Source organism: Pantherophis guttatus, chromosome 4 (assembly GCF_059756535.1).
Source record: "Pantherophis guttatus breed Tessera chromosome 4, ASM5975653v1, whole genome shotgun sequence".
Taxonomy (NCBI): Eukaryota; Metazoa; Chordata; class Lepidosauria; order Squamata; family Colubridae; genus Pantherophis; species Pantherophis guttatus.
Window position 1 is genome coordinate 96,170,871 of NC_142066.1, and position 27,804 is coordinate 96,198,674.

At 42.7% G+C, this 27,804-nt stretch overlaps 1 protein-coding gene across 1 annotated transcript; it reads left to right on the forward strand.

Annotated features, from left to right (window-relative positions):
* The first annotated feature begins 343 nt into the window (after positions 1 to 343).
* CLEC3B (C-type lectin domain family 3 member B) lies at positions 344 to 27,804 on the forward strand. The gene is made up of 3 exons (XM_034404197.3): positions 344 to 764; positions 24,850 to 24,948; positions 26,320 to 27,804. Exons 1-3 carry the CDS (start codon positions 662 to 664, stop codon positions 26,718 to 26,720), a joined length of 603 nt encoding a protein of 200 aa, XP_034260088.1. The 5' UTR covers positions 344 to 661; the 3' UTR covers positions 26,721 to 27,804.

Consider the following 27,804-nt stretch of genomic DNA (forward strand, 5'->3'; position numbering starts at 1 on the left):
AGAATGCAAATTAACATGGCAATGAAGAATAGCCCTAAGATACCAGAGGACTTTGGAACTTGTTTTAAATTATTTATCCTTTATTATTTCATTTTTAACTTAGCCCTTAGCCCTAAAAACTTCATTTTTAGCCACCCTGAGTCTTCGGAGAGGGGAGGCATGCAAATTGAATTAATAAATAATAATAAATAAATAAATAAACTTGTTTTTATTTCAGACGTTCACTGAATTTTGCTAGCCTGAATGCCTCTACTGAATAGGGAAACTGAGTTATAAATTTTAATACAAAATAAATGTATGTTGATTTGTTCATAAAAACCAGCTACAATGGCTGGTTAAAGTTGGGCAGAAGCACTGTTAGGACTATGAAATAATGGAACTAAGTCTTGTCAGTCTTGGTTTTAATTTGCAAATTTTAAAAAGGCCCAGAAAAGTAAAGAAGCATCATGTTTCCACATATATACTTCTTCCTGCTTAGTTGGAATGCCTTTAAGAATTGAATCCCTCCCAGAAATCTGCAAAATAATCACTTGAACATTACAGAAGAAATTGGAACTGTTTTTTGGCCAGACATTTTTAGTTAATGCCATGTTAAGAAGCTTGACTCTAGGCAGACCAAATCCAGTTTTGTTCCAATCTCTTTGAGGGCAGCAGCAGCAAAATGCCATTCCGAATAATTTGTTTTCTTGTGTGTGTTCTTTGTGTGACACAAATAACAGCTCAACAAAACACCAGACCCAAGAAAAAGCCAGAACCAAGAAAAGGTAAGGAGCCAAGAAGTGTCTGTTTCATTGTGATCTTTTTATTTTGCAACATTTGGTTTGGTTACATTATTGTTTTATATATGGTGTGTGTGTGTGTGTATCGTGTTTCCCCAAAATAGGACATCCTATTGATAATAAGCCCAATTGGGCTTTTGAGCGCATGGCACTAAGGCCAAGCAAGTTATCGTTTGGTTATTTCAGGGTTCAAAAAACCCTGAAGTTATTTCAGGATTCAAAAAAGTATAAGACAGGGTCTTATTTTTGGGAATGTATGTATGTATGTATGTATGTATGTATGTATGTATGTATGTACATACGTACGTATGTATGTATATAGCAGATTGAAATATAGTTTGAAATTGCGGCTAATTGTATAATCAAGTCACAATATACTGAACTATGGATAGTTGGATAGATTAAAATTGATTTTTTGTATCTTCTTGAAAATAAATCAAACTCAGATTCTTCCATATGCAAATCTATCTTTAATGCAATCAAGCAAAGGTCTATTTAATGTATTTGACATAGGAAAAGAATAAGATTTGAATCTGCAGTGCTTGTTCCTGAGGAGTGATGCGTACCATAAGTCTGTTGTTTACAGTCTGATAACTTTGTGCTGTAATGCAGGCAAATAGAGAATTTGATTGGATTGCAGTCATATAAATGTGAATAAATAAACATTACTCTTACACTATTTTACCTGTGGATAAAGGATGTTAGGCTTAGTGACACTTTTAGAAGATCTTTTATTGAAACTGTCATATATGATTTGGTATATATAGCCTCTATGCACATAAGATAGTTATATTGCTTTCTTATTCTTCTCTCTTTGTTATTTTATTTTTTTCTTATTTGTTCTATTTTATTAAGTAAAGAAAGCTAAAAACATGACATGTAAACTAGATTGTGTTCTAATTTTTAACTTTTAGGGAATTCCAAAGATGTTTTTGGTAACTTAAAAATACATTATTTACCTTGTTTCTCAAATGAGGCTAGTTAACTTTTGTTTTCTCTACATAACTTGGATATGTTGTACCATAATGTCAGTAATGTGGATGTTGCTTAGAGAATTTTTGCCCTTGCATGACTAAAATATATTTATTATTATCATTTTATTGTCGTGTTGTTTTATCTTGTGAGCCGACCCGAGTCCTACGGGAGAAGGGCAGCATATAAATACGATAAATAAAATAAATAAATAAAATAAATATTGATTTGAGAAAACTCAAATTCTTTGGATTCATTGACAGGGATATGAACATGATTGAATACTTTCTAATGACTGTAAAAGTTAAATGTAATTTCTAAAGCTTTTTTCCCAAACAGTAAGATAGATAATATAGTTCCAACCTTTTGTTCATTGGAATGTATCCCAAATTGATGTATCCCAAATTGATATAACCACAGTTAACATGTTGAACATTTTTGGCAATACTTATTGGAAGTGAACCTTAGACAGAAACTCAGCTAAGTTATTTTTAAATAAAGGGAAAATTATTTTTAGAAGAGGTGTTTACATTAAGATTTTAAAATCTTAATTTGATGGGATCTGGTATAGAAAATACCTGCTATAGAAAAACATGGGTCACTTTGAAGTGTGTTGCAAGTGATTTGAGAATGGAATGGATAGGCCATAGCAAAACATCTTCAGTTTTGCATATCCCACTCTTCAGTACATCCAAAAGACAAGTTATTGTGTTAGGTGATTAAACACTGGACTTTGGTGATGTCTCCAGAGTATCAGAAATAGATCCTAGGGCTGTAGTTTGCTTATTTTGTTTATAGGTCTTTACTTGGCTAATCAGGAATGGCAGTGTAAGTCTTGAGGGAGAAGAGGTGTATTCATTTATAGTGAGTTGGTGCAGAGGTACACTGAACAACAGACCTCTGGAGGAGATGTTCACATTGAATACTTTTCTGATCATTCAATAATTAGCAATTACATTAATTAAACTGAAATACTGGAATGCTAGACTAGTTCTACATATAGAGGCAAGAAGAACACACTTTAAAACAATGCTGATATTGTGATGACTGTAACTATCTGATTAAATTGAATTTGATTAGTGCCTAAAGAACCATCGGCATTGATACTCTTCTCATATGCGTTCTTTTTAATTTGTAAGGCACTTTTAATTCTCATAGTGAAAGTTGAACCTTAAATACAACGTGAAATAGAAATGAGTTGACCATATCACTTTATTATGATAACATTAAACAAAATAGTCAGGTTTGAGGATATTTACTATATTTCAGAACTGCCCTTTATATTGTCAGCCCTGGAGGCCATCTTTTTCTTTGGATCTTCAGGGCTGCCACATTTAATGCTGCGGGAAACTGGGAGGGGGGATTGCATGGAGTGATGGAGATATCTAGCCATAATAACATTCCTTTCTCTGAAAGTCAAGGACATTTGGCCTGCACCTGGAGGGAGGCATCTCTAGTTGGGACGGTGCATTGATTGGACCATGTGATGGACATGTGGGTGCAGGGAAAGGGATTTGGACTTTCTTTTGGGTGGGGAAAACCTGGAAGCTTTCAGATTCGGGTTTTCCCAGATGTGCCAATATGACATCTCTAATAAAATGGAACTTTGAGGAACTTCCAGTCTTGGAGTCTTCTTTCGTTGGGGATATTACTTGGAAACCTGACATTAACCCGAATCTGCATTAAAACTTCAACCAGCTTCCTGAACTCCAGGGTGCTGTCTGAGCTCTGACCCAACAACAGGTGGCGTGAAGACTTAGGGAAGATGGAGAAGAACACAACGACCACAGAAGGAACCACTGGGACTGGCTCGATCGTCCACATCGAGACCCTCTACTCCCCTTCTGAAGCTGTGGTGAAGGCAGTGGAGGCCACCAAAGCAGAACACTGACAGGGTGCCCAGCCCAAAGAGCCGGCGCCCTGGCAAGCCACTCAACTGGATCCCTCTCTATGGGGCGAGGCTGCAGGAACCGTGCCTCCCCAGGAGTTGCTGACCGGGGCAATGCTGTGGGAAGAGCAGATGGGAGCAAGCAGAGCAAAGCAGACCCAAGCCCTCGAATGGAGAACACTGGGACTGGCTGACCTCAGCGATTCCCGAGAGTGGGACTTTCCACCACCAACTCAAAGCCAGTCACTGGCGGATCTACCGGAGCGGTTTGACCAACAAAGCATGGGCAGCATCACACAACTTCCTAGTACCGGCCCATCTGGATGGATTCTGGCTCAGCCCACATTCACTTTTCCGGGCCAAGGGACTGCAGTAGCACCGAGTGGAGCATTGGCCTCATTTCATTCGGCGTAAAGTGGATTGCACCATAGCCTGCGCCGTCGGGCTCAGTCTACTGGGATGATAGGTCCTGCTGGAGTCAGAGTGGCACCGCAGCAAGGCCCGTTAAGCCAATCCAGTCTGGCAGTACAAGGACCACCATTGGGACTGCCGAGATCCAACACCCCGCCTCAGCAACCAGTCCTCAGATTGGATCCTGCCAAGCAGATCCCCCTTTTATCCCAGCCAGGGGTGGGTTCAATATCAATGGACAGCAGCTCTGGCCCCACACAGGCACTAGTGCAGACATCACTAATTGAACCAGCACTGGCCCCGCAACCAGCCCCTCCAGCCACTCCTCCATGGTTTAGAGTGGGACCCTGGGGAAGCTGGTCTACTTCCTCAATTGGGTTTGGTCCCACATTGATCACTATGGGAATCAATACCAGACTGATCAGGATACGATTTCGGCAATTGCAGATGGCATGAATGAAGGAGAAGCAGCAGAGTGGATAGCTGAACTACACGATTAAGTAGCCCTGGAGCTAGATGATGCGAACGAGTTCAGCCAGCTGTTCTGAGGTTGTTTCGAGGACATGGCCACCGGATAGAAGCTGAGGTGTAGATCAAAGCCTTGAAGCAAGCGGGCTTGCCCCCCAAAGAATTAGCGTGGGAATTCTGGAGGCTGGCTGGAAAACTTAAAGGACTGGCCTGAACTCCTCCTCATTTACCACTTCAAAGAGGCCTTTGACCCAGATCTCAGACAACCCTGTGGCATCAAGGGAATTACGGAGCATATACAAGTCTGGTACAACACAGCAGTGGCCATGGACCTGGAAAGCCACCCCCATTGGAAGCCAACTGCAGAAAAACCGGCAAGAAGGCCTCTGGGCCACCGAACTCCAGTCAAGCTACCTGATGCACTGCAACCCACATTGTCCGGGACGATCAACTGCTACCGATGTGGTCAATATGGGCCCAGGGCATCCGAATGCCTGGCCGCTACCCCAGTCCTTCAAATCTGGACCCCCTCCACATCCCAGGGAAGGAAAACCCTGAGGAAGCCATCATACAAGGGGAGAATTGCCAAACAGGCTGTTGAGGTTCCTCTTCTTCCAACTGAGAATGAGGAAACTCCAGCAAGAGAAACCCCTCTGGGTTCCATAGAAGGGAGCAGAAGCGAAGATGACCCGATAGTAAGTGAAGCCATCCACCCTTTCACTATCAAAACCCAGATTGTAGTCCTGGAAATGGGAGCCCAAGGGGAGGTAGAGGCCATCAGAGACACTGGCTGCACCAAATGCGGATTAGCCTCCCCATACTCCAACAGCTAGGGATAGGCACGAGACCCCTAGCATGCCCCATCCATTTTGAACAGGTCGATGGGATGCTAATAGGAGGAGCCCCTGCCACATTGGTCACAGAACTTGTTAAGATGGAGATGGGACACCACTGAGAACCTGTCTGATTCTTCATAGCTCCCAAAATGACCGAGTCAATCATATTGAGCCTCGCTTGGCTAGACAAATGGGGACTGACCATCATATGGGAAGACGGCTACCGAAAGCTAAGAATAGGCATCGGCCCACTTCTGCCTATCAAACTGGACAGTTGCCAAAAGACCACAAATCCAGCTGCCCCAGCAAGCCAGAACTGCAGCCCCCGCTGCAGACAGACTTCCCAGCAGCCCACAGGTGTCAAGGTAATACCAAGACCTGTCGGACATCTTTAGTGAGCAAGATTGCAACTTCCTTCCCCCCTCATTGCCCAACAGACTGTGCGATCGAGTTCATACCGGGAGCAAAGCTGCCTAAGCCAAAGATGTACTCCATGACTCCAAAAGAAATGGTTGAGTTGGCTTCCGGTGGTGACGACAGCGTGGAGTGGGCAAGGGGATGAAGCTCCGTTCCTGAAGCTCGGAATATCTACACTAAGAGCTCTTTTAGGGCATTACCAATTGTTTAGAGAACAGCAAACTAAAGAGAAAGCTCCAGAGATTTGGGTGGAACGCAAGCCCCCGAGTGGATGGAAGTGGCACTCTTAAAACTTAGTGAAGAAAGAGTCTGTCTTTAAGACTGGCCTGGAGCACTGACAGCCGTGAGAGTGGGAAGCAGAAAATTAACACTGACAGATTTGTTCTGGAAATGTGAGGAACCACAGAAAGAGGTGAGGAGTGTATTGGCGAGACATGGTGTGAAAGTAGTGAGGCGAATAAGAGGAAAGACATAAAGTGTCAAGAAGGCGGCGACTAGAAGAGAGCAAAGCCAAGAATTGAGAAACAGATTGGACTAAGAAATCCATGAAGAAGGGGACAGTCCCAAATAGAAGTGTTGATAAAATAGAAAAGATTAAGAATAGATCAAGGAGATTGTGAACGGGAGAGGAGACGGATGATATCAATGGGGATGGAATGATTGTGTGAAAAATGGTGATTGAAGGACTTTGAAAAACTGACATGAAGGATTATAAAAATCTGTAAGGACAAATGGACAGTGGAAAACTTAATGTTAATGAATGAGACTGAACTGTGAGGAAGGAAAAGATAACTACAAGTAAGAAATTATTGACACAAAGAAGGGGACAGTGTTTATTGATTATTTTGGAGACTATATTGGAAAGAAGACAAGAAGAGGTGCCATCTGGTAGAGTGGTGGCTATATTGAAGGCGAGGAAAATCTGGAAAGAAGGCTGATGTAAGATTGCAACAGAAGGGCATGAATGTACAATAAGGGATAAGAAAGAAAGTGATTATAGATACTGATGGAAATGAAATGGTTTGAATGAAATGAATTAAGGTCTAGAGATATAACGGAATAAGTGAATTGCTTGGAGAATAATATTACTGTATTGTAAAAGAATATACTTAGTTAAATAAGAGTGACAATATAAATTTAGAAAACTGTAGAGCTATAAAAGTGATAAGAATATTATAAAATAGAGTATGTAAGGCCGAGAAAGAAAAAAGGGAAATATTGCTGTTAAAGTATAGCAAAAGTAAATCTTAGCTTGAATTTAAATCCTAATACCGGTATATCAGGGGTGAAATACTCCCAGTTTGGACCGGATCGCCTGATCCAGTAGTGATGGAGGCGGATGGTTCAGAGAACCGGTAGCAAAAATCCCTGCGCCCCCCCCCCCATACCCAGCTGAGCCACACAATCATCAGAGGCTTTTTTTTTAACTTTTAAAAGAATTTTTTTCTACAACCTCTTCGGCCAAAAAATGCTTTTAAAAGTAAAAAAAAAAAGTCTCTGATGATTGCGCGGCTCATCTGGGATCATCAAAGGCTTTTAAAAGAAAAAAACCCTTTTTTTCTTTTAAATGCCTCTGACGATCCAAGCTGAGTTGCCTAATCGACAGAAGGTTTTTAAAAAACCTCTGCCAATCAGGCAACTCAGCTTGGATCATCAGAATCATTTAAAAGAAAGAAAACGTTTTTTTCTTTTAAATGCCTCTGAGGATCCAAGCTGAATTGCCTGATTGGCAGAGGTTTTTTAAAAAGTTTCTGTCGATCAGGCAACTCAGCTTGGATCATCAGAGCCTTTTGAAAGTATTTTTTTACAACCTCTTCTCCGAAGAGAAAAAATGGTTATAAAAGTTTTAAAAATGGCCATGTCCACCCAGTCACATTACACCCCCCACCAAGCCACGCCCACAGAACCGGTAATAACAAATTTTACATTTCACCACTGTGGTATATAGATATATGTCAATTTGGAAAGATATTGTAGAGGCAATAAAAATGAGAAGTACAGCGACACTAACCAAAACAGTCAAAAAGGGAGCTATAAACATTACACCAACAGATTCTCCCACAAGTCAAAGATGAATAGTGACTATGTTAGGGAAAGAAAAAGAAAAAACAGAACAGACAATGAGTACACAAAGCATGCAGACAGCACTACAATTAATACAGGAAACAATGATGAAGACTCAGCAGGCCATAGCAGATAACCATGAAGAAACAAGAGTAAACCACAAAGAAATTAGAGACGAAATTGGGGAAATGGAAAGTAAGATAAAAACATGAATGATAAGATAGGGAAAATACAACAAACAATGGTAGAAAATTAACAAAGAATTCAAAAAGTGGAAACAAAACTTGACTAGATTGATAACCAAATGGAAATATGGGAACAGAAATTCATGCAAACAAATAGAGAACTGGCTGAATCGATTGCATTTTTGGAAATGGAGAAAGCCTCTTATTTCCTTAGGTTTCAAAATATTGTGGAAGAGAAAGAAGAGGACTTAAGAGAGAAAATGATAGAAATTGTGGCAGAGATATTAGGAAAAGATAAAAGGGAAATAAGATGAGACATTGATGAATGCTATCGAGTATATACAAATTACTCACGAAGGCATAGGTTGGTGAGGGAATTAAATTCACGAAACGGTCACTAAGAGATGAAGTATATAAAAGGACTAATGTTAACATATAGAGGCAAATAAATCATAGTATTGAAACAAGTACCAAGAAGAATAAGAGATCAAAGATGCCACTATCAATTCTTAATAACTCAATTAATCAAATATAAAGTATTGTATCGATGGCTGATACCTGAAGGTCTACTTGTGACATGGCAGGAAAAAAAGTATAGGATTGATACAATGGAGAAAGTAAAAGAATTTTATGAACACCATTTCATGCAGGGGGATGACCAAGGGAGCAAGGAAGAACTAAAGAATAGAAGCTAGGAGGAAGAGAAATCGGAAGAAGTAGACTCAGAGAAAGAAGTACAAAAGAAACAAGAGAAAGAAAGGACAGAAAGAGAAGGAGCAAAGGAAGGGTAGCAAGAGAGACCAGAAATACAAAAAGACAGATCAAGTAGAAGATGGGAGAAGCAATTAAGCTTTTCTCGGTAAATATTAATGGACTAAATATCCCAAAGAAAAGGATGCTAATATTTAATAAATTAAGGAAATTGGAAGTTGAAGTGATGTGTCTCCAAGAGGTTTATGTACAAAAAGGATATAGAAAATTATTAGAAAATTTATTTATTTTATTTATTTATTTATTTATTTATTTTGATTTCTATACTGCCCTACTCCCGAAGGACTCAGGGCGGTGCACAGCCAAAAATAGAAAATTAGGAACATTATACACTGCTTTAGCAGATAAAAAGAAAGGAGGTATTGCCATATATGTTAAGGAAAAAATAAAATAAAATTTAAAATATGCAGACCATGAAGATAGGATCTTGATGGTGGAATTGGAGATAGAACAGAAACAAACATTACTCACAGTAATTTATGCACTAAATAAAAATCAACAATTTTTTTTTTACAAAGGTACATAAGAGACTACTCAACATAGACTATGAAAGGATTTGTGTGATTGGGGATTTTAATTCTGTGGTGGAAGTCAAGAGAGACTATAAAAGTAATAAAAAAATAAGAAGAAAAGTGTACTACCAAGAGCCTTTTATTATTATTATTATTACTATTATTTATTTAATTTGTATACCGCCCTTCTCCAACAGGACTCAGGGCGGTGAACAGCCATGGTAAAACATAATATATAAAATTTAAAAACAATTTAAACAACATTAAATAATTTTGGCTATCCATTTAAAACAACCCAGATTAAAACCAATTACAAATTTAAAACCGAAGGGATGGGATCAAGCCAGTCCAGCTAGGTGAAAAAGATTTGTTTTCAGGGCCCGATGAAAGGTCCGGAGGTCTGGTATTGTGCGTATCTCTGGGGGTAGGTCATTCCAGAGGGCAGGTGCCGCCACAGAGAAGGCTCTCCCCCTGGGGGTCGCCAGCTGACTTTGTCTGGCCGACAGCACCCTGAGGAGTCCCTCTCTGTGGGAGCGTACTGGCCGATGGGAGGCTATTGGCGGCAGAAGGCGGTCTCGTAAATACCCCGGCCCTAAGCCATGGAGCACTTTAAAGGTGGTCACCAAATCTTGAAGCGCACCTTGAAGACCACAGAAAGCCAGTGCAGCTCGCGCAGGAGAGGTGTCACATGGGAGCGCCCCGTCGCTCCCATAATCCCCTGTGCGGCCGCATTCTGGACCAACTGGAGCCTCTGGGTGCACCCCAAGAGGAGCCCCATGTAGAGAGCATTGCAGTAGTCCAGACGGGAAGTGACGAGTGCTTGAGTGACCATGTGTAGGGAGTCCCGATCTAGAAAGGGACGCAACTGGCGTATCAGGCGAACCTGATAAAAAGCCCCCCTGGCCATGGCTGTCATATGCTCTTCTAAAGACAGCCGTGTATCCAGGAGGACGCCCAAGTTACGCACCCTTTCCGTGGGGGCCAATGATTCGCCCCCAATAACCAGCAATGGCAGCAGCTGGCTATATTGGGACGCCGGAAGCCACAGACACTCGGTCTTGGAAGGGTTGAGTTGGAGCCTGTTTCTCCCCATCCAGGCCCGCACGGCCTCCAGGCACCGGGACATCACTTCAAGGGCATCGTTGGGGTGGCCTGGGGTGGCAATGTACAACTGAGTATCATCAGCGTACTGATGGAACTCCACCCCAAAGCCACGGATGATCTCACCCAGCGGCTTCACATAAATGTTGAACAGAAGGGGCGAGAGGACCTTGCAGCACCCCACAAACAAGGCGCCTCGGGGTCGACCGCTGCCCCCCTGCCAACACAGATTGCGACCAGTCAGAGAGGTAGGAGGAGAACCACCGCAAAACGGTGCCCCCCACTCCCAACCCCTCCAACCGGCGCAACATGATACCATGGTCTATGGTATCAAAAGCCGCTGAGAGATCTAACAGGACCAGGATAGAGGAACAACCCCTATCCCGAGCCCTCCAGAGATCATCCACCAACGTGACCAATGCCATTTCCATGCTGTGCCCAGGCCTTAAGCCAGACTGGAGCGGATCTAGATAGACAGCTTCATCCAGGTACTGTGGAAGCTGCTGCACCACCACACTCTCAACAACCTTCGCAATAAAACGAAGGTTGGAGACTGGACGATAATTAGCCAAAACAGCCGGATCCAGAGAGGGCTTCTTCAGGAGGGGCCTCACTACCGCCTCTTTCAAGGCAGCCGGCAGGACACCCTCACTCAAGGAAGCGTTAATAATCCTCTGGAGCCAGCTTCGTGTAACCTCCCGGGAAGCCAGCACCAACCAGGAGGGACACGGGTCCAATAAACATGTGGTCAAGTTCAGCCATCCCAGAATCCTGTCCACATCCTCAGGAGCCACAGGATCGAACTCCTCCCAGATAACACTCTCAAGACCTGCCTCAGTCATCCCGTCTGGATTTACCCAGTCAGAGGCCAGGCCTTCCTGAATCTGAGCGATCTTGTCATGCAGATACTGCACAAAATCCTCAGCTCGACCCTGCAAGGAATCATCCCGCGCTCCCAGATGGAGGAGGGAGCGGGTCACCCTAAACAGGGCGGCTGGGCGATTATCTGATGACGCAATAAGGGCGGCAAAATAGCTAGATTTTGCCGCTTTTATCGCCACTACGTAGATCTTAATATGAGACCTCACCTGCGTTCGGTCGGATTCGGAACGGCTGGTCCTCCAACCGCTCTCCAGGCGTCTTTTCCGGCGCTTCATCTCCCTCAGCTCCTCGGAGAACCAAGGAGCTATGTGAGTTCGGTGCCGGGTCAGAGACTGCAAAGGCACGACGTGGTCCAAAGCCCCAGCGGCCGTACTATTCCAGGCGGCCACCAGGTCTTCAGCCGAGTCATGAGCCAGAGTCTCAGGAAATGGCCCAAGCTCCATCTGGAACCTATCAGGATCCATCAGGCGCCTGGGACGGAACCACCTAGTCGGTCCCACCTCCCTGCGGTGGGGTGCAGCGGTTAGAAAGTCAAGTCGAAGGAGCGAGTGGTCAGACCATGACAAGGGTTCGATGACTATATCCCCTGTATCAAGGCCACTCGACCACTGACCAGAGATAAAAACTAAGTCCAGAGTGTGCCCACCCGAGTGAGTAGGGCCATGAATTAACTGAGTCAGGTCCATGGCCATCATGGAAGCCATGAACTCCCGAGCCACCTCAGACGTTTCACCGATAGATGGCAGGTTGAACTCCCCCATGACCAAAAGTCTGGGGGTATCAACCGCCACCTCGGCTATGACGTGAAGCAGCTCAGGCAGGGTCATTGCCACGCGGCAGGAAGTCAGGTATGTGATCAACAAACCCATCTGCACTCCATGGCCCCACTTCACAAGAAGGGACTCACATCCGGCTATCTGTGGAACAGTGGTCTCCCTTGGATCAAGACCTTCCTTTATAATAACCACCCACCCCCCCGCCCCTGCACTGAGCTCTCAGCTGGTGGAATGCGCGGAAGCCTGGTGGGCACATATCTACGAGGGGAACTCCCCCCTCCTGGGCCAACCAGGTCTCCATAATGCCTGCCAGGTCCGCTCCCCCCTCCTGAATAAGATCACAGATGAGGGGGGCTTTATTTACCACAGACCTGGCATTGCACAACAACAGCTGAAGGCTCGGGCCCTGAGAGTCTGAACAGCCTGGGGAACGAGAAGGGCTATGGGGACCGGGGCGTGCCACCGCTCGAAGGTAGCAAGTGCGCGCCCCCACCATGTGCTCCTGCCATATCTGCCCCTCCCACTCAACGTAGTGATGGTAAAGCCCTCAGCAGAATGAACTCTGATGCCCCCCTTACCCCCGGAATCTGCACCCTCCGTGGCCCAACTGGCAGCTGGGCCAGATCCCTCCCCCCATGGGTTAACCCCCAAACCCACACAACCCTCCCGCCCCTTAAAACCCCTTAAAATCTGTCTAAAAATTTCCCCAGAAAACCCCTCAATCCCCTTTTTGCAGCATGCCACCTCTCGGGGTGCCAAAGCCCATCATAAAGGTAGGCCCTCGATAGAGTGGAGGGCCACACCTGTGAGAGGGGGGAGTCTTGCAGAATAAGAAGCTCCGCTGGTGAACACATCTAAATAATCGGGGGAAACCCACAGCCAGGGGGTTAATCAAGTTGGTCCAAATTCTGGAAAAGGGATATCTAATCATGTCCAAGTCAATAACTCCACTGCTCTCTCAGTGGATGGAGTCTTAAGCCATTTCGTGGCCAGCTGACCTCTCACAAAAGCTGGGAAGGGCCAAGAACTGCAGTCATCGTCCGACTCCATACCAGACTTGAAATCGAGGGTATATCCCTCTACAATAGGAGAGCAATTGATGACAACCACCAATCTACAGGACCACAGGCCAGGCAGAGACTCTGGTGGCTGCACCTTAGGCAGATCAGGAGGCCAAAACGTCCATGGGACGCAGATGTCACATTGTCCAGAGGTCACCTCCAGGTGATAAATAGCCTCACAGAGGCTAATAAACCATACGAGACATGGAAGACCTGGCCAGAGATGTTTCATGGCCAATAAGTCCACAATGCCTCTAGCTCTAGCTCACCCCCATCCACATGAGGGAGGGGGGAGAGCCTCTGAAACGACCAAGGGTGGGCCCTCTCCAAGTGGGTCACTGCCCCCATGGCCACACAAGAAGTCCCAAAAACAGTGTTGGTAGCATAGATGGTATAATGGTTGGAGTGCCCCTCGCTCTCCCAATGCTCTCCCTCTTTGCCCTCTCTGACATCATCCCCCGCAGCCGCTCGTCCCAGCATCGTAGCCAGCACCAACATCGGCGTTGCCAGCCCTCCGAAGTCGCCTCCATCGACCGTTGGGTCTCGCAGGAACTCCCGCTGTCCCCACAGACTCCCCTGGAGCGTCAACAAAGGGCAGCATCGCCGACGCCATCACCGACGCTCCGCCAGCCTGGCGACCATGTGGAGATGCCAAGACTGCTCTCACCCGGCTGCAAAACGGCAGCATAGCAGCCTCTGCTCTCCGCTCCACTCTCTCGTCCCAGCCGTCACGTCCTGGGGAGCAACAAGCTCCCAAGATGACAGAGAGGTCGGTGAAAAGCTCCCCTCACTGGGCATGGGGCACAATCAGCTGGTCCAGCCCCCGAGACCCCCCAAAAGCCGGGAATATTCCCCCCAGCATCACCGCCGCTCAGCTGAGAGCAGCCATCTTGGACATGCGCTATGGAAAAAAATATTTTGATATAGTATCCAATCTTAACTTGCGAGATATATGGAGAGAGACACATAGAACACATAAACAATACACATTTCATTCATACCCACATCAATCGTGGTCCAGGATCGATATGGCCTGGATAACAGCAGGAATTCAAAATGAAATAGAAGAAATTGAAATAGGAGTAAATGATTGGGCTAATCGCAATTCACTTATATTAAAATGGAAAGGCCAAAAACAAACTAAAATATGGACAATGAATCAAAATTTGTGTAAAGATAAAGAATATAAACAGATGCTAGAGAGGGAGCTGAAAACATTTTTTCAAATAAACAAAAAAGAAGACACCTCAATGCAAAATTTGTGGGACACCACAAAAGCCTATATAAGAGGATTAACTATTGCATATAACTCTAAGAAAAATAAAGAAAAGAGAGTGCAATTAGAAAGTCTGCAGGAAGAGTTTTTTAAAAAATGAATATGAAGTACAAAGGGATCCACAAAATAAAAGGATAAAGGAAAAATGGAACATTACCTAACATAAGATTAATTTGATAACACAAAAAGAAATAGCACAGAAAATTAGGACAGCGAAACAAAATTATTTTGAGAATGCGAATAAAACAAGCCAATGGTTAGCATATAAATTTAAAAAAGAAAAAGGAAGGAGAATTATACAACAGCTACAAGATGAGAATGGTATATTACAGTATAGGAGAGAAGAAAAAAAGGAAATAATACAAAACTTCTTTGCAAAGCTCTACAAGCAGGAAGATATAGCACAGGGGAAAGTTAAACAATACATAGAAGTGGCCAAAATGAATAAAATTTCTAATGAACAAAGATAAATGCTAAATAGGCCAATAACAATAAATGAATTTGAAATAGCCTTGAAAAACAAAAGAACAATAAAATACCAGGCCCGGATGGGATTCTGATTGAGCTATAGACGCACTACAATAGATAATGTTAGTGACATATAGTGAGGTGATAGAAGTAGCAAAAATTCCAGCAACCTGGACAGAGGCAATTATTACCCTTATACCCAAAGAAGACACTGATACACAACAGATCCAAAATTATAGGCCAATTTCCTTGCTGAACACAGATTACAAAACATTTGCAACAATAATAGCAGAGAGATTAAAAAATTTTTTGAATAACTATATACATTCGGACCAAAATGGTTTTTTGACGAGACGACAAATTAAAAATAATATGAGGATAATAATGAATGTTCTTGAATATTATGAAAGCCATCCGGAAAAGCAAGCAGCACTGGTTTTCCTTGATGCCCAAAAGGCTTTTGATAATTTGAATTGGAATTTCAGTACAACACAATTAAATTACATGAAATTGGGGAAAAGATTTCAAAAAATGGTGGGAAAAATATATTCCAAACAAACAGCCAGGGTAGTTATAAATGAGGGGTTGACAGAAAAAATTGATATAACAAAAGGGGTTAGGCAAGGGTGTCCTCTTTCTCCACTTCTATTTATTTTATCACTTGAAACACTGCTAACGAAAATTAGGGAAGATCAGGAAATAAGGGGCTTAAAAATTAGGAAGGAAGAATATAAGATTCAAGCATTTGCCGATGACATGGTATTTATTTTGGAGGATCCATTAGAAACAGGTGCTAAATTGATACAAAAGATAGAAGAATTCGGTGAAGTAGCAGGACTTAAAATCAATAAGGATAAATCTAAATTAATAATAAAAATCTTTCAAAGGGTCAAGAAAAAGAATTGGAGGACAAAATAAAAATGAAGACAACTAAGAAAATAAAATACCTGGGAATTTGGCTTATAGCAAAATGTTGCTCAATTAAGGAGGATAATTATGCCGATATACATCAAATAAAAAAGGACGTAGGAAATTGGGAAAAATTACAAATTTCATTTATAGGGAGGACCGCAACAGTGAAAATGAATATATTGCCAAGAATTTTATTTCTGTTCCAAGTGATATCATTAAAACTAGGGAAAGCCTTTTTTTCAAAAACTAAATAAATTAATCTCTAAATTTACACTGCTCAAAAAAATAAAGGGAACACAAGCAGAAAACATCCGAGATCTGAATGAATGAAAAAGCCTTATTAAATACTTTGTTCATTATATACAGTAGTTTTGTGTTCCCTTTAGTTGTTTGAGCAGTGTATAAACTACTGTATGTAAAGAACAAAGTATTTAATAAGGCTATTTCATTCATTCAGATCTCGGATGTCTTCTGCTTGTGTTCCCTTTATTTTTTTGAGCAGTATATATGGCAAGGGAAAAAGCCTAGGATTAAATTAAAACTTTTGCAAGACACAAAGAATAGAGGGGGACTGGTGCTACCAGAATTTGAAATCTATCATCAAGCGACGAATTTAGTGTAGTTAAAGGATTGGATGGAGCTGAAAAATAACAGAGTGTTAACAATAGAAGACCACAATTTGCAAGCAGGGTGGCATGCATTCCTGTGGGATGAGAAACATAAATCACATAAATACTTTCAAACACACTTGATCAGGAATGAATTGCTACAGATTTGGAAAAAAACAAAACAAAAACATTACACAAGAATTCCAATGTGGCTATCACCAACAGAAGCATTGATGTACCCAAATTTATTGGAGAAAAATCAGATAATTAGATATAAGGAATTGGTAAATGATCAGGGAGAGTTGAAAATGAAAAAAGAATTGGAACAAGATATTGGTAGGGTGATTCACTGGTGGACGTTTGCACAAGTCCAATCTAAATTTGCAAGAGATAAAAAGATATATGAGATGCGAAAGGAACCGCAACAATTGGATAAAATCATACATGGAAGAGAAATAAAATTAATTAGTAATATATACCAATATTTACTAAGAATGGAAGAACAGGTAAGGATACCATGATTAGATGGGCTAAAAATTTTGGCTACAATATAGAATTGGAAAAATGGGAAAAATTATGGGAGATAAAAGCCTTGGTGGCGCAGCAGACTAAAGTGCTGTTAAGTAGCACCAGCTGCCTGCAATTACTGCAAGTTCGAATCTCACCAGGCTCAAGGTTGACTCAGCCTTCCATCCTTTCGAGGTAGGTAAAATGTGGATCCGGATTGTGGGGGCAATAAGCTGACTTTGTATAAAAAAAGAACACTGTTTAGGGGGGGCCAAAAGCCCTACTAAGCAGGTATATACAAAAGTATGAAGGCTACTGCTTAATGCATTGTAAGCCGCCCTGAGTCTCCGGAGAAGGGCAGCATATAAATCAAACCAATAAATAAATAATAAATAAATAAATAAATAAACAAACAAACATTAAATTATCTCTATCAATGGCATTCAAGGAAAACCAGTTAAAAATGTTCTACAGATGGCATTTTACATCAGTACGGTTTGCTAAAATGTCTCCTAACAGCTCTCCAAATTGTTGGAAATGTAAAAAAGTCCCTGGAACATATTACCATCTCTGGTGGACATGTCCTAAGGCGAAAAAATATTGGGCTAAAATTAGAAGTTGGATAGAAGAGATAATTGGCTATAATGTGGACTGAAACCAGAGACGCTTTTACTGGGGATATTGAATAGAACCTACAGTAAAGAAATTAGATATTTGATTTTGCATATAATTACAGCAGCAAAGATAGTCTACGCACAGTTCTGGAAAAGTGAAAAAACTCCAACAGAGGAAGAAATAATTAGGAAAATTCTGGCCTTTTCGGAGACGGATAAATTAATGAAAGAAATAAAAGAAAAAGAAGATACAGAATATTATCAAGCATGGAATAAGTGGTATGATTGGCTAAAGACTAGGGAAGGTAAAAGGGAGTAAATGATGTGATAAATGTGTAAAATATTGTAAATGAATAAAACTGGAAATAAAGGGATGATAAAGATAAAGACAATAAAGAATGAGAAAAATGGGGAATGTAGAAAGTAAGAGGAACGAAACTGATATGTAAAAGACATACATATGGTGTGTTGTTTTGTATGTTGTGTTGTGTTGTGTTGTTGTAAAATCAATAAAAATATTTTTTTTTAAAAAGTAATGGCTGAGTTAAGGAAATACATCGACACCAACTTAGTGTGGGGTTTTATCCAGCCTGCTAAATTCAGAGTGGCAGCCCCCATACTATTTAAAGAAAAAAAAGATGGGGGGGGGGGTGAGGCTATGCGTGGATTTTCGTGAAATTAATGCCGTGTGCATGGAGAATACCTCTCCCTTCCACCTCATGAAGGACACTCAGCCAAGGGCAAGGTGTCATCAAACAGAAGAAGCCTATTACAGAGAAGCCTATTACCGCATATGGATTAGAGAAGGAGACGAATGGAAGACTGCTTTTAACTGTCTGTTTGGCAGCTTCCAGTTCAAAGTCGCATTGTAAGCCGTCCTGAGTCTCCGGAGAAGGGCGGCATATAAATCAAATTAAAAAAAAAAAAGTCATGCCATTTGGTCTGCAAGGGTCCTTGCAGTCTTCATGCAGCTGATAAATGAGGTGCTACACAAGCACTTATACAAAGGAGTCCTAGTTTAACTAGATGACATTCTCATATTCAGTAAAACTCTCAAGGAGCATGTAAAGCTGGCACAGCAAGTGCTGATAAAAACTATCCGCAAAGCTCAACACAAAGCTGTCAAAATGTGAATTCCATAAAACCTCCCTAGATTATCTAGGCTACTGAATATCAAGTGGAGGAATGGAAATGGACCCAGGGAAAGTGAAAACGGTGTTAGACTGGCAACCGCCACGCACCCACAAACAGTTTCAAAGCTTCCTGGGTTTTGCAAACTTCTACAGGCAATTCATTCCAGCATTCGTAGAAGGCACCTTGTCTGTAACAGAGCGATTAAAAACAGGGACTCCTCCTGTAAAGTCACGACCAAGTCAACTGCTCACCTGGTCAATGGACTGCCAAAAAGCCTTTGAGAAATTAAAACTTCTCTTTGCCAAGAAGCCGATCCTCCAACACCCCAACCCAGAGACACAGTTCATTGTCTAGGCAGATGCTAGCGACATAGCTGTTGTGGCTGTGCTCCTACAGAAGGACTCACAAGGCCAGATCCTGCCCTGCGCATATGTGTCCAAGATGCTCACCGAAACTGAGAGGAGGTGGACAATTTGGGAAAAGGAAGCCTACACAGTCCACTGGGCCCTCCTCTCCTGGAGACATTTTCTTGAAGGGGGTAAAGTGCCTTTTGAGGTGTGGACTGATCACAAAATCCTCAAAGCCCTAAAAAACCCCAGGAAATTCACTCCCAAACAAATCCGCTGGGCACAATACTTCAGGCAGCTTAACTTCAAGCTAAAATACATTCCGGGGGGGGGAGGTGGTGGAACCTGCAAGCCGATGCCTTATCGAGAAAACCGCAATTTGATAGTCGGAGAAAAGAAGCCACCCATGCCATCATCCCCCCCGTTCATAACAAGAAGCACAAGTCACCACTAGGGGCCAAGTCAGACGGCAACCCAATCCCAGACGGGACAAACTGACAGCAGCACTGAAAGCAGCACTCCAAGCCAAGCAATGGCTCACAGATAATAAAAATATCTTGACCATGAGAGATGGACTGGCTTGAAAGGGGTCCAAACTGTATGTCTCTGTCAGCTTGAGGCTCGAAGTCTTACAGCTCAGCCATGACTCATGACTGGCCGGCCATTTTGGTTTCTTGAAAACTCTGCACCTGGCCAGGAGACAGTTTTGGTGGCCAAAGATAAAAAACGATATGGAAGATTTCGTAAAAAGCTGTGCCACTTGTGCAGCCATGAAAATGAGACCAGGGAAATCTCCTGGGCTCCTCCAACAAGTGCCCAACCCCACCCCTGCTGATGACCTGAAAGGGGGTCAAGATGTCTATCAAACAGATTTACCGGCTGCACGGAGTACCCGTCGGGTAATTTCAGATTGAGCGTCCAATTCATCGCTAAGTTCTGGAGAGAGTTCCTGAAATCAGTTGGGTCCACTCAGGGACTTAGCTCAGCTTTCCATCTGAATACAAACAGAGCCGAGGAATGAGCGAACGCAATGGTGGAGCAATATATAAGATGTTATGTGGATTACCAAAAAGAGAACTGGGCAGAACTGCTGCCGTTCGCAGATGTGGCTTACAACGCTGTACATACCAGCACTGAATTGACCCCCTTTCAGGTCACCAGCAGCATGGACTTTGTCCCCATGCCCGAACTGCCCAGAGAACCACCTTCCTCCATGACTAACCGAGTGGATGGAGTCGCTAAAGAAGGAGTGGGAAAACATGAAAAAAGTGCTGGCAGAAGCCGCTGAAGCATATAAAAAGCAAGCGGACACACCTATCTCTCCAGCCCTCTTCTGTGTGGGAGATCATGTTTATCTATCAACCAAATACATAAAATTGCAGTTGCCCAGTAAAAAGCTGGGACTCAAGTTTTTAGGACCTTTCCCAATAGTGAAAGTAATTAACCCAGTAACAGTTCAGCTTAATCTCCCATGCATACTAGGGAAAGTGCATCCTGTCTTTCATTGCAGTTTGCTAAAGTCAGTGATCGGGTCGAGATTAAGGCCACAGACCCGATCATCGCCTAAACCTATAGTGGTGCAAGGGGAGACTCATTATGAAGTTAAGAAAATCCTAGACTCTAGATTGTATAGAGGTCAATTACAGTATTTAGTTCATTGGAAAGGGTACCCTTTGTCTGAAGCTACTTGTGTTAAAAGCAGATTGATTAGTAAAACAATTCCATGATAAATTCCCGGATAAGCCAAAGAGTCCTCCTGGCGTGAGGGGAGAAGAGGTGGTATGGAAATATTGCATTAAACCCCTATGTTCCTCTCATTGCAGGACATGATCATCGGTTGAGGGGGGTGGCCTGTCAGCCCTGGAGGCCATCTTTTTCTTTGAATCTTCAGGGCTGCCACATTTAATACTGTGGGAAACTGGGAGAGGGGGTTGCATGGAGTGGTGGAGATATCTAGCCATAATAACATTCCTTTCTCTGAAAGTCAAGGACATTCAGCCTGCACCAGATGCAGGTGCAATCTGGTGTGATTGGGAAGCATCTCTAGTTGGGACAGTGCATTGATTGCACCATGTGATGGACATGTGGGTGCAGGGAAAGGGACTTGGACTTTCTTTTGGGTGGGGAAAACCTGGAAGCTTTCAGATTCAGGTTTTCCCAGATGTGCCAATATGAGATCTCTAATAAAATGGAACTTTGAGGAACTTCTAGCATCAGAGTCTTCTTTTGTTGGGGGTCTTATTTGGAACCCTGACATATATTCTCTTTCCAAAGTCACTTTTCTACAATCCCATAATGAAGGATGATGCCTAGGAAAATTCCAGATCACTGTGGTAGGCAACCTTATATATATAGTTGTTGATCTTCCATCAGAAAGAATTAAGTTACTATATTTTCATTCTGTTTACAGTATCCAAAGGTTAATTAGAAGCTGAAGTTTCCTGAAGGTCTAGTTAATTAGAGAGTACTAACTTCTCCTTCATTGTGAGATTGTGAGTTACGTAACAGTAAGCCCCACTTTAGCTGTTGTGCATCAGTAGATTAGATGTAATTTGAAACCCAAGAGAGTTACATTATGATTTAAAACTTGTGGCAACCAGAAATAAAGTACATGTAAATAAGGTTTGATTTACACAAGAATCTTAAGTTTTACAATCTGCAGAGTTATACAGTGCCATAAATGGAGGGAAGAAAATCACATAATTGTATATGGTGTATAATATACCATTAAAACCAAATGGGAATGGTCATATGAGAAATATATGTTATTTTGATAAAATAAAGTTATAATTTTATTTATTTATTTATTAAATTTTTATACCGCCCTTCCCCCGAAGGATTCAGGGCGGTGTACAGCCATATTAAAACAACATATACCCACAAGATGTAAAAAACAGTTTAAAATATATTAAAAATTTGGCCCTTATATTAAAATCAACAAACACCCAATTAAAATCATTTTCTAAGCCAGCCCAGCCTGTTGAAACAAAAGAGTCTTAAGGTCACGGCGAAAGGTATGTAGGTCGGGGATCATGCAAATCTCCGGGGGCAGTTCATTCCAGAGGGCAGGTGTCCCCACAGAGAAGGGTCTCCCCCTGGGTGTCGCCAGTTGACATTGTTTGGCCGACGGCACCCTGAGGAGTCCCTCTCTGTGGGAGCGTATTGGCTGGTGGGAAGTTATCGATGGCAGAAGGCGATCTCGTACATACCCAGGTCCTAAGCCATGGAGCGCTTTAAAGGTGGTAACCAACACCTTGAATTGCACCCGGAAGACCACTGGGAGCCAGTGCAGCTCGTGCAGGAGAGGTGTTACATGGGTGCGCCGAGTTGCCCCCATAATCACCCACACGGCCGCATTCTGGACCAGTTGGAGCCTCTGAGTGCTCTTTAAGGGGAGCCCCATGTAGAGAGTGTTACAGTAGTCCAGACGGGACATGACGAGGGCATGAGTGAACGTGCGCAAGGCATCCCGGTACAGAAAGAGATGCAACTGGTGGATCAGGTGAACCTGATAAAAAGCTCCCCTAGCCACAGCCATCAGATGATCTTATAAAGACAGCTGTGCATCTAGGAGAACACCCAAGTTGCGAGCCCTCTCTGAGGGGGCCAAGATCTTGCCCCCAATAGTCAGCGATGGAGCCAGCTGGCTATACCGGGATGCCGGAAACCACAGCCACTCGGTCTTGGAAGGGTTGAGTCTGAGTTTGTTTCTCCCCATCCAGATCCGCACGGCCTCCAGGCACCGGGACATCACATCAAGGGTATCATTGGGGTGTCTGGGGTGGAAATGTACAGCTGAGTATCATCAGCGTACTGATGGAACTTCACCCCAAAACCACGGATGATCTCACCCAGTGGCTTCACATAAATGTTGAACAGAAGGGGCGAGAGGACCGACCCTTGCGGCACCCCACAAACAAGGCACCTCAAGGTCAACCTCTGTCCCCCTGCCAACACAAACTGCGAATGGTCAGAGAGGAAGGAGGAGAACCACCGCAGCACAATGCCCCCACTCCCAACCTCTCTAATAGGTGCAGCATGATACCATGGTCGATGGTATCAAAAGCCGCTGAGAGATCTAATAGGACCAGGACAGAGGAACAGCTCCTGTCCCGAGCCCTCCAGAGATCATAAGCCTGACTGGAATGGATCCAGATAGACAGCTTCATCCAGATACTGGGAAAGTTGTCGCGCTACCACACTCTCAACAACCTTCGCAACAAAGCAAAGGTTGGAGACTGGACAATAGTTCACTAATACTGCCGGGTCCAGGGAAGGCTTCTTGAGGAGGGGCCTCATCACCGCCTCTTTCAGGGAGGGAGGGAAGAAACCCTCACTTAAAGAAGCCAGCCTCGTGTGACCGCCCGGGAGGCCAGCACCAACCAGGAGGGACACGGGTCCAATAAACATGTGGCAGCACTAAACCTACCCAGAATCCTGTCCATGTCCTCGGGAGTCACAAGGTCAAACCCCTCCCAGATAACACTCTCAAGACCCAGCTCTGTCACCCCATCTGAATCTACCCAATCAGAGTCCAGGCCTTCCCAAATCTGAGTGACTTTGTCATGCAGGAATTGCACAAAATCCTCAGCCCTACCCTGCAAGGGGTCTTCCCTCACTCCCAAATGAAGAAGGGAGCGGCTGGGCAGTTCTCTGCAGAAGCAATAAGAGCAGAAAAATGATTAAACTTTGCCACTCTTATCGCCACTAGGTAGATCTTAATATGAGACCTCACCAGTGTTCGGTCAGATTCGGAGCAGCTGGCCCTCCAGTCGCTCCCCAGGCATCTTTTCCGGCGCTTCATCTCCCTCAGCTCCTCGGAAAACCAGGGAGCCAATTGAGATCGACACCGGGTCAGAGGCCGCAAAGGCACAACGCGGTCCAAAGCTCCAGCGGCCGCCCTATCCCAGGCGGCCACCAGTTCTTCAATGGAGTCGTGAGCCAGAGCCTCAGGGAATGGCCCAAGCTCTGTCAGGAACCTATCCGGATCCATCAGGCGCCTGGTACGGAACCACCTGGTCAGTTCCGTCTCCCTGCGACAGAGGGTAGCAGCTCGAAAGTCTAGTCGAAGGAGTGAATGATCTGACCATGACAAGGGCTTGAGGTCTATATCCCCTATTTCTAGATCATTCAGCCACTGACCAGAGACAAAAATCAGATCCAGAGTGTGTCCCCCCGTGTGAGTGGGGCCTTGAATTAACTGGGTCAGGTCCATGGCCATTATGGAGGCCATGAACTCCCGAGCCACCTCTGACGTTTCACTGACAGATGGCAGGTTGAAATCCCCCATGACAGGTATCCACCACCACCCCGGCTACTACATTGAGCAGCTCAGGCAGGGCCACTGCTACATGGCAGGGAGCCAGCTATGCAATCAGCAAGCCCATCTGCACCCACAACCCCACTTCACAAAGAGGGACTCACATCCGGCTATCTGAGGTATAGTGGCCTCCCCTGGACAGAGACTTTCCTTAATAATAGCTGCCACCCACCACCCACCCCTACCCTGAGCCCTCAGCTGATGGAATGCACGGAAGCCTGGCGGGCACATAAGAAAGAGTAGACAACATATACAAGGAAAACTAGGATTGCTGTTTTATTAATTCATTCTTTTAAAAAACTGCAGTAAAAAGAGGGAGATATTTTGTTTTTGTTTCTGAAGTATGGAATACTTTCAGATGATAACTTTATAAAACATATATGAGTATACAAATTTAGGACAAGTACACATAATTTATTTCTTTTCACTTGAGGTTACATCATCAATAGAGGAGAAAGTTCTCATTCTGTTCATCAGTTTGAATGTGCAGTTATTAGTTGCAAACAAATGTTATCCTTTATCTTGTTACTGACTTAATAGATGCTGTAAGCCTCAGAATGATTGAAGACTTTAAAGAGCAACTAGAGAATCTTTCCCAAGAGGTGGCCTTACTAAAGGAAAAGCAAGCACTTCAAACAGGTATAAAATCCATCCGTTATAACTTTTTTAGACCACAAAATAGACTTGGTTGTGGAACACATTTTTAAAAAACAGCAAATTTAATTACAGGAGGTCCCAAATTTTTGGACTAGTGGGCATATTTGAGTGGATTCATGGATATTTTCTGAAAATGGCTGTTACATTGTTTGGGGCTAATTAGAGAAAAAAACCTATAAGTGTTTGTTCAAAAATTCAGCATAAATCAGAGATAGTTTGTGGGTTCCAAAACGTTGAAACATTCTTTAACTCATAGTTTTCAACTTCAACACCCATTTCACATAAAATAAACTAGGAAGTTCAGAGACAAATAATTGGCAAAGAAACTGAGTGAAACAAAAAGAGGGGTCATAGTAACAAACATGAAATTACTATAACTTTTTCTTCCCCAAAAGTTAAAGATGATAATAAATGAGCTCAGACCAGATGAAAATACTCAGAGCAAAAAAATTATATCAAAAACAAGCAAATTTCAGGTACACTCCCTATCTTACCATACACATACAATACATAATCATTCCTTTTCCCTCTGTCACTACAACCCCATTGCTTGTGCAACATGAATGGTGTGTGAAATTTCTAGGAAATCTACAATATGTTGATATGGATTCAGAACTTGGTTTTCAGAACTGCCCTTTTTTACTTAGATTGTTCCCTGGTCTCAGTTAAAGGCCACAAATCACTTAATTGTCAGTCATAAATGCTTAAATAAGCAAGTGACTTGGGGCCAAAAGCAGAAGTTGCTGAGACTTTATTCACATTGCAGTAATTAGTTATTCAAAGCAATGGAAAAAGAGAGAAACATGAACCAAAGGTCTGCTGAGTCGAAAGACAGAAAAAAAATTGAGTGATCATCTGCATAAATGGCTCAGGAGAGAGATGCAGCACAGCTATCTAAAGCACCTCTCTACTGGACGTATACTATCACCATCTAGTTGGCAGGGAGAGGGATAGTGTTCTTGTGAAACATAAAATGACAAACATTACATGACCAACTATCTGGGTTGCTAAACATTTCATCTGTACCTCTTCCTGTGCCAGGTACTTTAAACTCCTTGCAAGAAAATTACTGCTTGCAATTATACACTGAATGTTTGCTAATGATTGTGTTTCAGACTTTCCCTGAAAAAAACTGTAGGTATGCCATTTTTCATTATGGAAAAGTTCTTCAGTATTTGCTTCTTGACCCAGCAGCATGAAGACAGCTTAACACGTTCTGTTATCAGTTGTGGGGAAAATAGGCGGCAGGAATATTTATATAAGTTTATAAAAAGATAGGTTAAAAGTCCTCATATATGGCATTCCTTTTTCGATAATACTTTGTTTCTCCCTTTTTTTCTTATTTTTTATTAGTTTGTCTGAAAGGCACAAAGATCAACCTAAAATGTGTCCTGGCTTTTTCCCATGCTAAGACCTATCATGAGGCCAATGAAGATTGCATTTCCCAGGGTGGCACCCTCAGTACACCACAGACAGGTGATGAAAATGATGCTCTCTATGACTATGTGAGGAAGACCCTGGGGAATGAGGTGGAAATTTGGCTTGGCATCAATGACCTGGCAGTGGAGGGCAAATGGGTGGACATGACAAGCAGCAGCATTAGCTATAACAATTGGGAAACAGAGATCACCACCCAACCTGATGGAGGGAAGCAAGAAAACTGTGTAGTATTGTCTGCAGTGGCTGTGGGAAAGTGGTTTGACAAGAGGTGCAGAGATCAGTTGCTCTATGTATGCCAGTTCATGATTGTTTAATAGATTAATCTCAGGGAAGGTTTAATCAATATAATCCATTGATCCCTCGAGTTTTGTGTGTGCATCTGTGTTTGCTTAAACATAGATATATAAATTTTTATAATGAGACATATACATTTGTATACACATTTTACAGAAAAAGTAATGGCAATGGATTAGAAGGAATTTGATCTTTGCTGCACTTTAATTGGTTATAAGCTACATCCTATTTGTTAGAAGCAACATTATATTTACTTAGCTACAAGTCATAAATATCTATATTTTTACATTTAGAATTTATTACAAAGACTTCACATTTGGGAACTTTCAATCTCTGCCAAAGTTTCAATTTATTGTTGCATGCAATTTTCCTGCAGTCTTCTTTCTTCTGCTAATCGCATCTAAAAGTGGCTTTTGTTAAACTGTCCCTATCTGTTGGACTAAATAGTTAAATTGTTCATCTGAAGATGAAAATGTTTTTAGCATCTCTGCTTTCATTTCATCACTGAACTCAAAAGTAAACAGAGCTGCATTAGTTTATTCAATGTGAACAATAAGAGAAGAAGCAATGAAGAAACTATCGCACTGTAAGCTGCCCTGAGTCTCCGGAGAAGGGCGGCATATAAATAAATAAATAAAAAAAAAACCCTAACAAAAATGTTTTACGTGTTTTGGTAAACTATAATATACTAAATTGCTTGGCTGTATTTCTTCTACAATTTCCTTCTGGGCATATCTAGATTAAAAATATTAGGTAAAAATGAAGAAAAAATAAAGTAGGGGAAGAACTGACCTACTGCTGCAGAAAATTGTACCAATGCTTGGAAAGGAAAGTGAAAGATTTCAGGAGGTGGTTGCAGCACTAGTCTTCACCCAAGTAATATGGTCATTGAGGGGGGAAAGTATTTCTTCAAAAACTCCCATAGAAACATTAGGGAGCAAGTCATCAGCTTGATTCTGACTGTGGTCCTTGATAATTGCATTTCCTTATTTACATGTAGGTTTTATTTCCATTCACAAAGGATGACTTTTTTCATCTGTTGAAAAGTATGTGAATGAGTTTCCCCATTTACCTGAATAAAGAGGACATCTATTGGCAAAAGTA

Excerpts from the sequence above, each read along its gene's own strand:
- CLEC3B (XM_034404197.3), top strand. The coding sequence starts at position 662 with ATGCCATTCCGAATAATTTGTTTTCTTGTGTGTGTTCTTTGTGTGACA. Across the intron at positions 765-24,849 it reads AAAGCCAGAACCAAGAAAAG|ATGCTGTAAGCCTCAGAATG; the intron begins GTAAGGAGCCAA and ends CTGACTTAATAG. Across the intron at positions 24,949-26,319 it reads AAAGCAAGCACTTCAAACAG|TTTGTCTGAAAGGCACAAAG; the intron begins GTATAAAATCCA and ends ATTTTTTATTAG.